The sequence below is a fragment of the Pholis gunnellus genome (assembly GCF_910591455.1).
Source record: "Pholis gunnellus genome assembly, chromosome: 6".
Classification (NCBI taxonomy): domain Eukaryota; kingdom Metazoa; phylum Chordata; class Actinopteri; order Perciformes; family Pholidae; genus Pholis; species Pholis gunnellus.
In genome coordinates, this window is record NC_136532.1 from 17683359 (window position 1) to 17697263 (window position 13905).

Genomic DNA, 13905 nt, shown 5'->3' on the forward strand with positions numbered 1-13905 from the left:
GGAAAATGTATGTATTTTAAGGCCACAGTCTGTTTGGAGTTGCTGCTATTGTTTCTGAAATGTATGGTAGTGCAGATAGAAAAGAGAGCTTAGACAAGCCTACCCAGTCCAGTGACACCAACTCTGGCCTCCGCTTTAATGGTTCCAAACTGGTTCTTGGCCTCGCAGATGTACAGCCCTTCATCATCTAGCCAGACACCTGCAGTCAAACACAGAAAACAGACACTGAGCAAACTCAAATCGAATTCCTTAGAAACACAGCACAATCTTTACATCTGAGATAAACCAGCGCCCCTCTTGCTGAGAAAGAAAACAATAAGTCCATGTTGATAGCAGTTAATAATAGTAAGACTGTGCTGTAATTAAGAGTTAAAAATAGAAAATAACGGGATTAATGGGTTTGCCTCAGCTGCCAGCCCCCTGACACATATGTCCCACTCAGTAAATTCCCTCGAGATCACATGTTGGAACATCAACATATGATTCACTTTGTGTTTGGATAGTCAGGCCTATGTTTAAATAGCTGATGAAAAGCAGAAAGTGAGGAGCAGAAGGGTGAGGGATTGGTGGATTTTGTGCGTGACACAATATGGATAGAGGCATTTTCTAAAACAATGTCAGGTTAAAAAAAAAAGTAATCTGCAACAGATTGAGGTAATTAGGTCAGATGGCAGCCAGAAATGGAAACAGTGACAGAAGCAGCCCATGCTAATATGTCTGGGCTTCTCCAATAAAATATTACACACACTATAAACATTTAGTCTCAGGAGCACAAAGGATCACCTTCAGTGGCCAAGATTAGTCATATTGCAGTCTGAAAGGCCTCCAGAGTTCACAACTTTAAATTCTTCTTTGCCCTGATGGGAATACAATCCCACAATGAAGAAGAAATACTTGAACAATACACTTCCTCTTGCAGAATTATTAACAGCATTAAGGTCATGTGGTACTTTTTCTTTTCGGTAAGTCTTTCACCAACCAGAAGAAGTGCTTTTAGCAGGATAGACACGTAATGGTTTGTGATATATACTGACTATATAATGTACTTTTACTGATGGCAATGGCATTCTGTTGCCGCCCCCCTCTCTTAAGAAAAGCTGAATTTAATATGAAAGGCTGCACCTCTTCTATATATAATCACTCAGTGCAAGGCAACCATGAAGCTGTTTTAGCTTGCACTGCAGACCAAAGCTCTGTGCTGTGTTAGAGTTTCATGGATAACTCACTCTGGATTAGAAGATGTCCGCTCTCCAGCTGCATTGTTCTACTGTGGCTGTCTGTCCTTGTAAGAATCTGTCTGCCGTCCTGTCTGCGCCAGGTCACCATCGGTTGCGGGAAACCTCGGGCAGTGCAGGGGAGGGTGATATTCTCCCCTACGTTAGCCGTAACGTCAACCGGTGCCTCCGAGAACAATGGGCCCGCTGTTAAGGGGAGAGTGAATTTTCCTTTTTGTAAATTTTGAGAGAAAAATAAGCTTTATATGGAACAACAAGGTGTGGTCTCACCTCCAACCTCCAGACTGACGGTGCCAGAGGAAGTTCCAGCAGAGCTGCTGGCCACACAGCTGTACTGACCAGCGTCGACCTCCTGCACCCCTTTAATGTGCAGGGTCCCGCGGTGTTCATCCTGCTCAACGAAAGGAGCTGAGCCCACCTCAAGCTCACCTGGAAACACACATAAAACAAGCCCATTGCTCTCTTAGTAGATATTTCCTCATTTGCTTGTATGTACACATTGTTTCTAACCTTAACATACCTTTAAACCAGTGGACAAGAGGAGGGGGAATGCCTGTGGCTTGGCACTCCAGCTTAACATCACCACCAACAGACACGAGTACGACCTGCTGTGCCACTGTTATTCTAGGCATCTCTGGGGGACAGAAAAGAAAGCTTACGAAGCAATTTGATTGTGCATTCAATTTTCAAACTGCAAAGTAATGTTGGCTTGAATCAATAAAGGCTGCAGAATAGACCTGAGGTGAAGATAGAAAACTAAGCTTACATTTCACACACATTCTCAACAGAGCAGGGATAGATGCTCTATGGAACAGGCAGACAGCCGAGCTGAAAAGATGAGATGATCTATCTCACAAGGCTCTCGCTGCCTTGACAGATCAATGTTGTTAAAAATGACATTCAGAGACAAAAGTGTGTGTAAGACCAGCACACCACAGGAAGAGGCTGCCACAGTCCATCAGTATTGAGGTTTCTGTCAACCACTAGCTGACATTCCATGACTGAAACTTCAGGCCGACAACTGTCAGCACTCACAAAACAAGAGGAGAAATATACTGTTGTGTGAGTCGGAGCAGCATGTGGCCAAACTCACACTGGATATCATTCACACATTGATTGAAAACGAATGCTTCTGAAGAATAGTCAACAACACAGACAAAAAAATAGTCTGAAAATGAATGCTACCAGAAATGATAAATAAAAGGTAAAAAGGATCATTCCAACAACAGCATCTTTTCACAATGGCACCCTTAACATCTGTTGCAATTACTTGACTTACCTGCAAAAGTAAGTGACACAGACTGAGAGGCAGTGCCAGCCTCATTGGTTGCCAAACACGTGTAGTCCCCAGCATCCTCTGGGAGGGCCCCTCTAATGGTCAGAACTCCATGTTGGTCTTGACTCAACCTGTATCATGCAATCCACAAAATTCATGTTTGTTGACTCTTCGTGATTATATTTGCAGATGTAAAACGGCACCCTATTCTTGGGTATCATGAGAGAAATATTTCTTTGAATGTGTATTTTACACAGCCATATTAAGTACTTGTGGTTTGGAAAAAAGATTTTACATCAGTGGATGTAAATCTCCGAAGTGATGCAAACAAGATGTGGCAATTACGCATGTAGTTAAAGTGGAATGTAATGACTCTGAGTCCTCTGTGCCAGAGGTGTTGAGTGGCCAGAGAGTTCCCTTACCTCGGCTGATTAGTAAGGAACATGTTTCCGTGGCTCCAGAAGAGCTGGGGAGGAGGGGAGCCGGACGCCGAGCAGACGAGGCGGATCTCGTCCCCTCGGGAGAAAGCCTGGCCCTGAGGGTCAACTACCACAGAAGGAGCCTCTACAATTGGAGTCAAACAGAGGCAAAATGCTGTCGATGACTCAGGGCCTTGGCAGTGCTGCATGATGTAATTTACAACTTCCCCATTACATGTTTAACAACAACAGACTTCCAATAATGTGGGCTACAGTGAAATTACCAGCACTTACTATGTCTGACATCATTGGTACAGAATTTTTACATTTAATTGGCTATTTTTAAAATCCATTACAAACATCTGAAAGTGTGCCCGCAGTAGAAGCCACACTTTTCAACAAGCATTAGTTCTGGCTGATGATGAACATTTTTTGACTAGGAAGTGGCTCAATCCGACAGCGAGGAGGTTAAGCCAATAATGGAAAACAGATGATGGGGGCCAGAGAGGAGCTATGAGGCCCTCGGAGCGTTAAGTTTTTAAGCAGATGACCTGCAGGGTATCGTTCCTGCCGTACCTGGGACGAGAAGCCATGCGGTGATTCTACTGTCTCCGTGGGCATTGGTGGCCACACAGTGGTACTCCCCAGCATCCTGAGTCCGCACCTCGCTGATCTGCAGGGACGCGTCGGACAGCAACTTCACCCTCCCCGCGCGGGCCCGGATGGTACGACCTGCTCTGTACCAGGTCAAGTTGTGGCGCATGGAGCCTTCCACCTGGCAGGAGAGCACAGCCACACCTCCCACAGAGGAAGTCGCATTCACTGCGGGCTTCAAGACCGGAGGAGGCTCTGTTTCAGTTTGGAAACACAACCAAATCATCAAACTGGTGTTATCACTGATGAACTAACAGTCCAGAAATAGTTTACTCTTAAATACAAACGTTTGCGCTGGCATGCTTTGCATCGTGTCAGTGTTTTAGCCACTGATCTGAGACAAAGAATGGCTGGAACTTATTTCAAAGCCTTGCTGTGACTGTGATGTATGCAGGCAAGACGACTCAGGAGGTGTGTGTGTTTGAATTGTTGTACGTGTGTGTGACATACCTCTAACAGTCAACTGTGTTAAGGCACGTCCCTGTCCTGCGCTGCTCTGCACTATGCACTCATACAGGCCTTCATCCTCAGATGACGCATGGGCAATCTCCCATGATGCCATGGCAGAACCCCTGATACAAAGACACGGTTGGTTCGTTGACTGGAGTATGACAATAGCAACAAGATCTCATTTTACATCACATTCAATTAGCATCACTGGCACACACACACACACACACACAATAAATAGTTTTCACCACAAGTCAGCATCACTTCATGAATGTAATTGAAAGCAGAGCGTCAACACAGAGAAAGAATAGGCGCTTTGTTTATTTTTTTAAGATGACACCATCGAATACGTAATGTTTACAAAATTGACTGTATACATGTTTCCTGACAGATGAGCCCATAAAACTCAACAAGCAGCACTAATGCTTTACAGACATGCTCACTGGTTAGAGTAGTGAGTGACCTAATTAGCCTTTTTACAGCAGGTAATGGGCGAATTAAGCTGAAGCATCTGAAGGAATCTGAATACGGAAGACGTGCCAAATGTTGGAGAGCGCTGAGCTAACAGAGGAAAGACTTACTGAAAGAACTTCTCCTCTCCCAGTGTAATCCCACTTCTGGTGAATCTTAGCTTGTAGGGAATGTCACTCTCCACCGAGCAGCCAATCACAGCGGGCTGCATGTAGAAGCCCTTCACCACATCAGGCATGCTTACAGCAGGGGGATCTACACAAGGGAGGAAACAAAGAATAAAGGTCACCAGGAAGATTGATGAGGTGGGAGAGACACTGCACTACTGAGTGGCTTTAGCGAGGTGTGTCTGCAGTGAGGGGGATGTCTTGCCTGGAACGATGTTGGTGTAGGAGACACTGGACAGCCTCTGGAAGCGGTAGCCCTCCTCGTCTTTGCCCGTCACCTTGATGAAGAAGCTCTGTGAGGGGGTGCGGAACTCCGGGAGACTCCACAGTCCTTGTTGGCCGAGGTCAGAGGGCAAAGGCACGGGGATCGTGCGTAGGGAGCGGCTTGAGCCTGACATGAGCTCCACATGGCTTAGCTGACCAGGAGGCTTCAGGCCTGTACATTTCAGCAAAACATGGGCTGGAAGTCCTGAGAGACAAAGACAGATCATGTCGTGAAGTCGTCGTCTGCACATGTTTTCAGTCAAATAAGAATAAAGAAGATAACAGAAACACATTCGGCACCTTTTATTGGCCTCCCTCTGGTGTGGTTGAACTCTGAAACGGGTATACTGGAAAAGCCGGCCCGGAAGTCTAGATTGCTGACTCCTGTGACCCTCAGAGTATGGCGACCACTGCAGCTCACCTATAGAAAGAAAGTAAAGCATTAAATTAGGCCATTGTCAAGAAATAGTCAAAGAAACATATTCATGGTTATTTCAGCAGAGCAGTACCTTCAGTTTCCAAGCCCCAGGTCTGGGAAACTTCAGGTTAACGACACGAGCAGAGTTGGGGATGTTCAACAGCTCTTTCAGGCCCTGCTCCTCACCAACTACACGACCTACAACACAAGAACAGGAGCTTTTCAACGTAAGATTATCTTCTCTTGTTTGGGTGCACTGAAAATATTGTTAATCACTATAGCAAGAAAGAAAACAGTAATAATGGGTTGTCTACCGAAAGGATCTCTGAGTTCGATTTGTGGTGCTGGTCCACTGAGTGACACGGTGACCTCTCGAAGGCTGGGGTCGAAGGGCACTTCCCATTTGTTCTCCTGGGCACTGTCATGGTTGGAGGACAGCAGGTGGACTTTCATGGCTTGAACCGTCTCCTCTACCCACTTTAAAACCTGACAGCAAGAGAAAAACAGAGCGACATGTCACTCTGGAGGAGACACTTTCATCGCTGGGTGAGGCTGGGATCCATCAAATGCAAACTGTCGGGGATCGCCTCTCAACTTAAAGACAGGAAGAGGACAGGAAGGACGCACTTGTGCCTCCCCCCCACCAAACCCTTCCCTGCTCGAGCAGCAGGCTGCACTTTGTCTTCGGACTATTCTTTCATCGCAAAAGTATTCCTCTGAGGGATTTTGCCTAAACAAAGGAAAAGTGAAACAGCTCAACTGTCAAACTGATAACATACAGTTTTCTGCACTCTCAAGCATGTATTCCCAGAGGACTGTCTCTCACTGTGGAAGTCTGTCAGGCAGCAATCCCTCTCCTGCAACACAGCTTTCATGAATCATGAGGCTTGTTCCTCAGAATAGAAAGCAGTGGTGCCTTTGTTTTAGAAATACACTTTAACTGTGTATTCCACAGCATGAACCTGACTAATGTGTTGGATCATTTATGGACAGAAACGGCTGGCTGTTTCACAGCTCTTCTGTGGAATCGAATAAAACTTAAGAAGCCCGATGAGGCCAAACACCAACACATTAGGATTACAGGAGATTCACCTCATAAATGAGTCATTCCAAAACGCAGAGCAAAGATTACCCAAACTCTGAAATAACAGTGGACAGTTTGATTATTTTTAATGGCAAAAACAATCATGACATAGACTATAATGTCTTTCAGAGGCTCTCCAGGGAAATATCAGACAGTATAGAATTTCAGTTTTGACAGGTGCTTGACCTTCTTGGTATAATCGTTACCATGGTGTGAGTATGAATACAGTTTTCCTTTTGTTTCTCTAAAATGAAAACAGAAGCAGAAAAGCCCACCGGTATTTTGAAGAGTTTCATTACAGAGGCCGCACTAGACCAAAAGTCTTCCATCTTCCAAATGCTTAACAAGCAACTGCTGTCTAGTATTTGTTTTGACTTCATATGGAAAGGCATTATGGCTGAGCTGGAACAAACTGGAAACATTTCTTTAGTGGGCCTTTGGAGACGGAGCCAAAGGCAACACATTTTAAGACATTTACAAAAACGAACAAAAACTCAAACAAGGAAAGACTTAATTATCAGCCCTCCGCTTTTTGTCTATCAGGTTGACTGGCTGCTGACAGCAGCTGGTTCCTCTCGCCATTTTACAACTGGAAACAGCTGTAATGCCTGCCACATGTGCAGACATCACCAGCAGAGCAGGAAACTGCGAAGAAGTGACCTACATCTGCCTCAGGATAGAGTCCATTTCTTATGCAAGAGAGCAGAGAGGAGTAGGCATTACTCAGACCACAGATAAAAGGAAGTGGAGCGCAGAGAGGGGACGCCTTGCTGTCCGGGCCGTGGTAGGTCTAGAGGAGCACGCTGAGTTCTGCAGCCACTCCTTGTCTCGACCACTGGGAATGCAGAGGATCTTAAGTCCTGTGAAACCTCATCTGGCGTGTCTCAGTCAAACAGACTTACAGGGCTGTTACAGGAAGGACCCCCTCTGCTATTCATAGAAGCATGGCAGATGGGCCAGAGAAGAAGGGTTTGTTAAGGCTGGAGTGATGCTGTATTCCCCTCACTCGTCCAGGTGCTTTACCTGCTCAACAAAAACGTGGCCGTGCACTAGTTAAGCACAACCGCTTGATTGTATCTCTACAAATCAAGGCTATTAGTGTGAATGGACCCCATGCTCTCTTCTCATTGGGAGTTTCGACACACCTGCCGAGGCTTTGCCCGTCACAAGTGGCCCTTGATTTTAGAGGAGGCAACTACACCAAAAACGGCACCTTTGTTTAGCGCACTCAGGAAAACAAACTGAGGATAAATGTTGCCTGGGCTTCTGGATTTTATGTCTGACAACCATTACTAGCCCCTCAACTTAATACTGCATCCCCGTAATGAGAAAACCATAAGGGCCATGTTGCAAATGACTCTTCAAGGCACTTGAGTTGAGTGTATGTGCAGCTTGCCAGGTAGAAACACACAACCACTGGCCATATCCTATGTTATAAACCGCATCTACATTACATGCATGTTTAAAACCCTGTTTATCCGTGAGCAGACATCACAGGAGACATTATCTGGAAGCTTAAACATCATACCATCGAAACATCATCTAAGGATGGCATCATTACCACAAAGAGCACAGATCATGCATGGTCCAAGTTTGACAGCACATTAACGAGGCTTCGTCTACGCTCATTAGCGGATACTCTAGTTGATCATAATCGGTCAAATTTAACAGAGCATAAAGAGTGCGATATGTAGAACTGACAATGAGTTGTTGTTTAAGGACTCGGAGCCAACTCCACTGGGCAGCTGTGTTGGAACGAGGGAAGCCGTGACAGATCGTATCCTGGGATTAGAGACTCAAATAAGCAGTCTGTTTTCTCTCCACTCTCCCCCCAGAGACCGCAAAAAGATTTTGTATATTTTTATTTGGCCGCACTTTATTAAACTGCTTTTAAGAGGGAATATTTTGGTTAGATTTGTAGTACTTCTGAGGTTTTTAAGGATTAAAGGATTTGCATTAATTTGGTAAAAGCATGCCACCCGAGAGCTATGATCACACAGGTCGAGAAAAACCCACTGGCATACAGTAATTCAATGTGGATCCAAGATCAATGTATTCATAAGTGTGCACATGTTTACATGTAACAGTACACTAAGAACATGCCAAAGGCTGCTTTCGCACAAAGTCATCTGGGGTGGAGGTGTGAGGGCAAAAGTGAGTTTGGTCTCCTAGTCCCTTAATACAGCGACATCACATTCAAACACTCCTTAAACAACTGGCAGTATTATGGAGTGATAATGAACCGAGCTGCCCCCACACCGGCATTGTATAGCTACATGCATGCATGATTTAACAGGAAACAGACCCCCCCCCCCTCCACACACACACACACACACACACACACACACACACACACACACACACACACACACACACACACACACACACACACACCCACACCCACACCCACACACACTTAAACACATCTGAGTTCAGAGGGTCAGTGGGCCACCAGTGAGCAGAGCTGTTGGCCCCAGCTCAACGCTGCTGCCCAGCCATCTCCTGTGTTGACATGCAGGATACCAGTGTCTCTTCCAGAGGAAACTCTGGCTTCTTTTACATCTGCCAAGGAAGTGAGCCCTGCTGTCTTTGGCTTCTTAGACAGGGCTTCTGTTACATGCTGCTTCTAACATAAAACAGTCACTCAACCGTATCATATGAACAGGAAGTTTAATATCAGCTTTGTAATCATTTGATTACACCAAATGAAATTGCTATTATTACATCAGTGGGTCAAATAGTGGGTTGTTGCTCTTCTGCTTCTGCAGCCCTTCATTATTAGGAGATATAAGCTTTATTCATGTAAACTGTATTCTACTTTATATTAGTCCGATCAGTAGGATTTATTTGATACTAATACACTTATTATGTGTATACAGATTTAATGAGGGTTTGGTGAAGGTAACAGCCATTGCACTGCCACGTACCCCGTCATGCTCTTACCTCGTTGACCTGCTGCTTGTCCAGGTGAAAGATTTGTCCGGAGGAAGTGGCAGCGATCTCCTCATATGCCCTGTAGCCAGGCTGAGAGCGGTCTCCACAGTCTCCAGTCAGCACAAATACCACCTGGGAACGGAGGGGTGGGGTGGAGTGAGGGGGCAGGAAGAGTTAAGAGGATTACTACAGTTCAGTGTTTGTTTTCTATGATCTCGCTTTTCAGTTGACTCCAAAGTGACGCTAATGCTCATTGTCATGCTTCATGTAGAGGCTGAGACTAAAGTAACTTTGAAGAGACTTTCCCCTCCTTAGCTGAGCGTCAGGAAGCTTCATTGGAATGTAGATCTAGCCCAGCATGCCACTGTATTCCTTTTGTTACAGCGTGTGATAAATGCAAAGAAACTCAAAACTCTGTGGGCCAGCACTTGTTTTTAAACCTTCAGATTTAACCCTTTTCCTGTTAACATCACCTAAACAGCATTGAGATCAGTATGGGAGAGTTAAACAACACTAATGAAATGTTTGAATACATGTTTTTGTATTGAACCTCCCTCATATGTGGGATAAATGACAGTAAACAGCCAACATTATCTCTACAGCCCTGATTCGTGAGACGCTCACAGCCTGGTCCAATTTCTAGGACTGCACCTGTGATTGCCGGAGCTGCACCAGCTGCAGAACATCTCTCTTTAGGCGGTAGTCTTTGGCTCTGGCGTCAGTGAACACGTAGATGAAGGATCCAGGCAGGGAAACCTCCAAGGCTTTCTTTATGGCTCCTATGCTCATCTCGGGGCAGTCACCCCCACCCTGGATGATAGAATCACACATGATCAAATACTCCTGGAAGAAATAAAGTCTAAATATCTTATTTTAAACACAATTTTGCTCAATTCCCTTAGGGGTTTTACCACTACAGCCTTACTTGGTCTGGTGTGACCAGTGGCCTATGGCGGCTAATGTTACCAAACTTAAGATATATATTGCTGTGTAACTGATAATCCTGAGCCGGTTTGCTGACTGTATGACTCTCCTCTTCACTATGTTATACCGTTATTACATTATTGGTCCCTTGTGGCCACAGTTGCTGCTGTTCGGTAGAGGTTACATAGGCTTGCTTTAAGCAATGGCAGTTCACACAGCTGTAGCTTGGGTTAGTGTGGAACAATACAATGGTCCCAGGTCCAATATAATAATCATGTCACGTGTTCCCACCTGGACAAACAGCTCTTGCAGATCCTGCTGGAACTTCTTTGGGTCGGTGGTGATGGACACAGGGCCGATATCTGCGAGATCAGAAATGTATACCGTAAAAGAGACTCTAACAACATTGAATCTGGTCAGCTTAAGAGAGATGTTTTGGTTGCAATACAATACCGTATGGCAGAAAATATTCATCCCAATAGAGTCAGGGCTTAGGTCTATCTCTTCTGAATGTTTCTTCAAACAAATCAACTATATGAGAACAAAGGAGGCAGTTGTTCTGCCTCTGTGAACAGAGACAAAGCATCTACAGCATGAAAAGCCCAAATAAGCCACAGTCTACTTTATCAGAACCAGAGTGATGCCATGTAGCTTTCGTGCGAGACATGAATATCAATCACACACAGCACAAGAGTGGCTAAATTGCTGCACTGACAAAATTACAATGTTCAGGTTTTCTTTCACACAAATCACTACAATCTGGCCAAAGTTCGGATCACACTTTTCTGCAGCTGTAGTCAGCATCTTTAGTGTTCTTCAAGCAGCAGCAGACTCCAGTATGATGGATAAGGACCTGCCAGGGCCTGACACTTTCTTGGATGCCTTCTGGGGCCAAATACTGGAACAATAAACATTAACCAATACACAGAGGTCGCATTGATTTAGCTATAGAACACTGCTGTCTATAAACACAAGCCTTTCATTTTAGTCAAGACAAGACCCTTATCAGGTAGGGTGGAGCATCATGATGTCTGTGTGCGTCTGCGCTTGTTATTCCGGCTGCGAAATACTATTCTGAAGTATCTTTGTGAGACTAATGATACTGAGCTTGCAGACAATGCGTCAAGTTGATGACATTCCTAACTCATTCATCTATTTCCCAACAGCGGAGGCTTTTATTAAGTCCTTGTCTCCTCGTCATGAATGACTGTAAAACACTGACAGCACTGTCACGCTTCTTCGTCAGCCACCGTGGCTTCTTTGCAATCTTGGAAGTTTACAAGGTACCCAAGGGCAGGGCACATTAAACACAGACAAAATGTGTGGTGTTAGTGCAGTCCCCTAACACCCCCCTGACTGGCTAAACTGGGGGGCTACGAGGGTTTTCCGGAGGCTTGGATGGAATTGAGGGAGGGGTGGGGTGAGTGGGGTAATTACACACAAGCAGACAGCATATGCTTCTCATCAGTGCTCAAACACCCTCCCCCATTAGAGCACTCTTATTTTCAAGCTGCAGCTTTCTCATGTGAGGGTAGATGCCGGGGGCGAAGAGCCTTACCTGTCCCACAGACTCCTCATTCTAAAAGCTCACATATACTGTATATACTCCTGCTTGATGTCTTTGACTGCAATGTGCTGCTTCTGAAACAGCAAACATGTGTAACAGGTCCTGAAATGTGTTGCAGTTTGCTGTGATCTGTTCAAGTACATCTAAATAAATGATAGCTACAAACGAATCAGGGGCAATGTATCCTACATGCTGAGTTTGTTTATAATGCAAAAAGAAGGCTACAGGCTGTGTTGCCTGAACCTTTGGCAAGACACTTTGGCCATTCTTGGCTGATTTGTGAAAAGCAAAAATCTGTATTACATGCATTTATTCAGAAACATATTAAGAATCAAGATTAAACACTTACAGCAATAGGTGCCTACTGTGCGGCTGATTATTTTGAGAACAAAGTGTGTTTGGTTAAAAAAGTACCTGGGTCATGGAAGGGGACCAGGACAAAGTTTTTGATGGGTCTGGTCCTCCGGTTGAGGGTCTTCTCCAGGATCCGTGAGGCGCCGTCTATCACCTGTTTTAGATCGTCGTACATGGAGCCGGTAACATCGAACACAAAGGCCAGGGTCGAGGCGCTGTCACCGGATCCATCATCCTCCTCAGCCCGGGGGACTGCCAAGAGCCTGTGCGCGCCGATACACAGCGCCAAGACTAGGCACTTTAATAAGACACCGGTCATTTTGTTTATCGACTTACTGCATCTGTCTGCCGGAATAAGGCGAATCACATAAAAAAAGTAAAAAAAAGTTTTGTAAACTTTTTAAAAGTTTAGACTTCAAAGCTATTCTATGTATGGGACTGCTTCCAATCGGTAGAAAAGATATGTGGAACAACACAGCTCAGCTGAAACACTTGAAAATCCAGAGTAAAATGCTTCCACAGGAGTACATCCGTGCGTAAAGTTTGAAGGAGCGTGTGGACTGGCTCTGTGTTGGAGTGCCCCTGAAGAGATGGTGCTCTGACGCTTCAAACGGGGGCGGAGATGGGTATTAAAAGGTTCCCGAGACTCAACCTGATTTTTTTTGTGAGACCGCGTGCTTGTGTGAGTCTACCTCAACCCCACGGTGACTTCCAGACTTTAACCCTATCCAGGGCTCCCCCTTCAATTCAATTTTCTCCGTAATCGATGTGGGCCCCGAGAGACGCGGTTTTTAACAGCTTTGCGCACATTACCAGCGTAGTCTGGAGCATGTATTTTGGACACGCCGAGAACATTGTCTCAGTAACAGCCTCGTTTTTATAAATAGCCATCGTTTATATTCAGCTGACACCAATCTAATTTTATACATAGTCCACCCTGAAAAATCTCCCCTTGGCATATGAATGGGTGGAAAAGCTTAAGGTGTCACACTTTTTACGGTGTTGCTAATCTGGATTTAAATGGGTTATTGATTATTCATTAGTATTCACTCGATGTCTAGCTCTGGCATATGAGATCAGACCGCACAGAGTAATCCAGTCTAGATTGTATTAACGTAAATAATTCATTGTTTTACAAAGTTTAAGTGGCAGGGGCCCAGAGTATTTGAGACTAGAAGACGGCTGTTAACTTCAAAACTTCTCCATTTGCTGCAATAAGTAAACAGATATTATAGATATTACTTCCATCAAATACAAAGTGAATCAAAGATGTACCCAAGAGACAGAGCAGCCTCGGATCAAAGCTCTGGACCCTCCTGACCTCCTCCTCTTGATATCACTTGAATCCGTCCTTGAGTAGAAAACAGAAAGCAGGTCTGAGCAGGCCCAGTGAGCAGACTGACCCAGAGGCTTCTACACAAAAGCCACTGAGCCTCATTAACCCACCAATCAATGTCAATACATCACCGTTTTATGCACTTCGTTACACAACAAAAAGTGCAGACTTTCATCAAAGAGCGAGTTTAAGCTGTGTTTTAAAGTATGACACACACACTCAACAAGACAGTACTCTATATTAGTGAAGCAACTCTGTGCAATCCTGGAGGGATCATCTCTTATGAATACTATGCAACCAGGTGTGTGATTGTTGTCTTGAGAAGTGATATATAAACCACATTAGTCTTTTT

General features: G+C 44.9%; 1 protein-coding gene across 1 annotated transcript in view; it reads right to left on the reverse strand.

The window, feature by feature from the left end:
* Positions 1 to 12536, reverse strand: part of hmcn2 (hemicentin 2) — a gene marked incomplete at its 5' end in the record, with an annotated part of 44266 nt that extends 31730 nt beyond the window's left edge. Inside the window, 17 exons of the mRNA XM_079162055.1 lie at positions 104 to 199; positions 1227 to 1421; positions 1506 to 1664; positions 1756 to 1869; positions 2515 to 2642; positions 2934 to 3075; positions 3507 to 3779; positions 4035 to 4156; positions 4616 to 4760; positions 4878 to 5141; positions 5237 to 5357; positions 5446 to 5552; positions 5669 to 5840; positions 9382 to 9504; positions 10024 to 10182; positions 10588 to 10658; positions 12278 to 12536. Coding sequence (XP_079018181.1) covers positions 104 to 199; positions 1227 to 1421; positions 1506 to 1664; positions 1756 to 1869; positions 2515 to 2642; positions 2934 to 3075; positions 3507 to 3779; positions 4035 to 4156; positions 4616 to 4760; positions 4878 to 5141; positions 5237 to 5357; positions 5446 to 5552; positions 5669 to 5840; positions 9382 to 9504; positions 10024 to 10182; positions 10588 to 10658; positions 12278 to 12536 — 2650 coding nt within the window. The remainder of the gene's footprint in view (positions 1 to 103; positions 200 to 1226; positions 1422 to 1505; positions 1665 to 1755; positions 1870 to 2514; positions 2643 to 2933; positions 3076 to 3506; positions 3780 to 4034; positions 4157 to 4615; positions 4761 to 4877; positions 5142 to 5236; positions 5358 to 5445; positions 5553 to 5668; positions 5841 to 9381; positions 9505 to 10023; positions 10183 to 10587; positions 10659 to 12277) is intronic.
* Positions 12537 to 13905: the final 1369 nt, after the last annotated feature.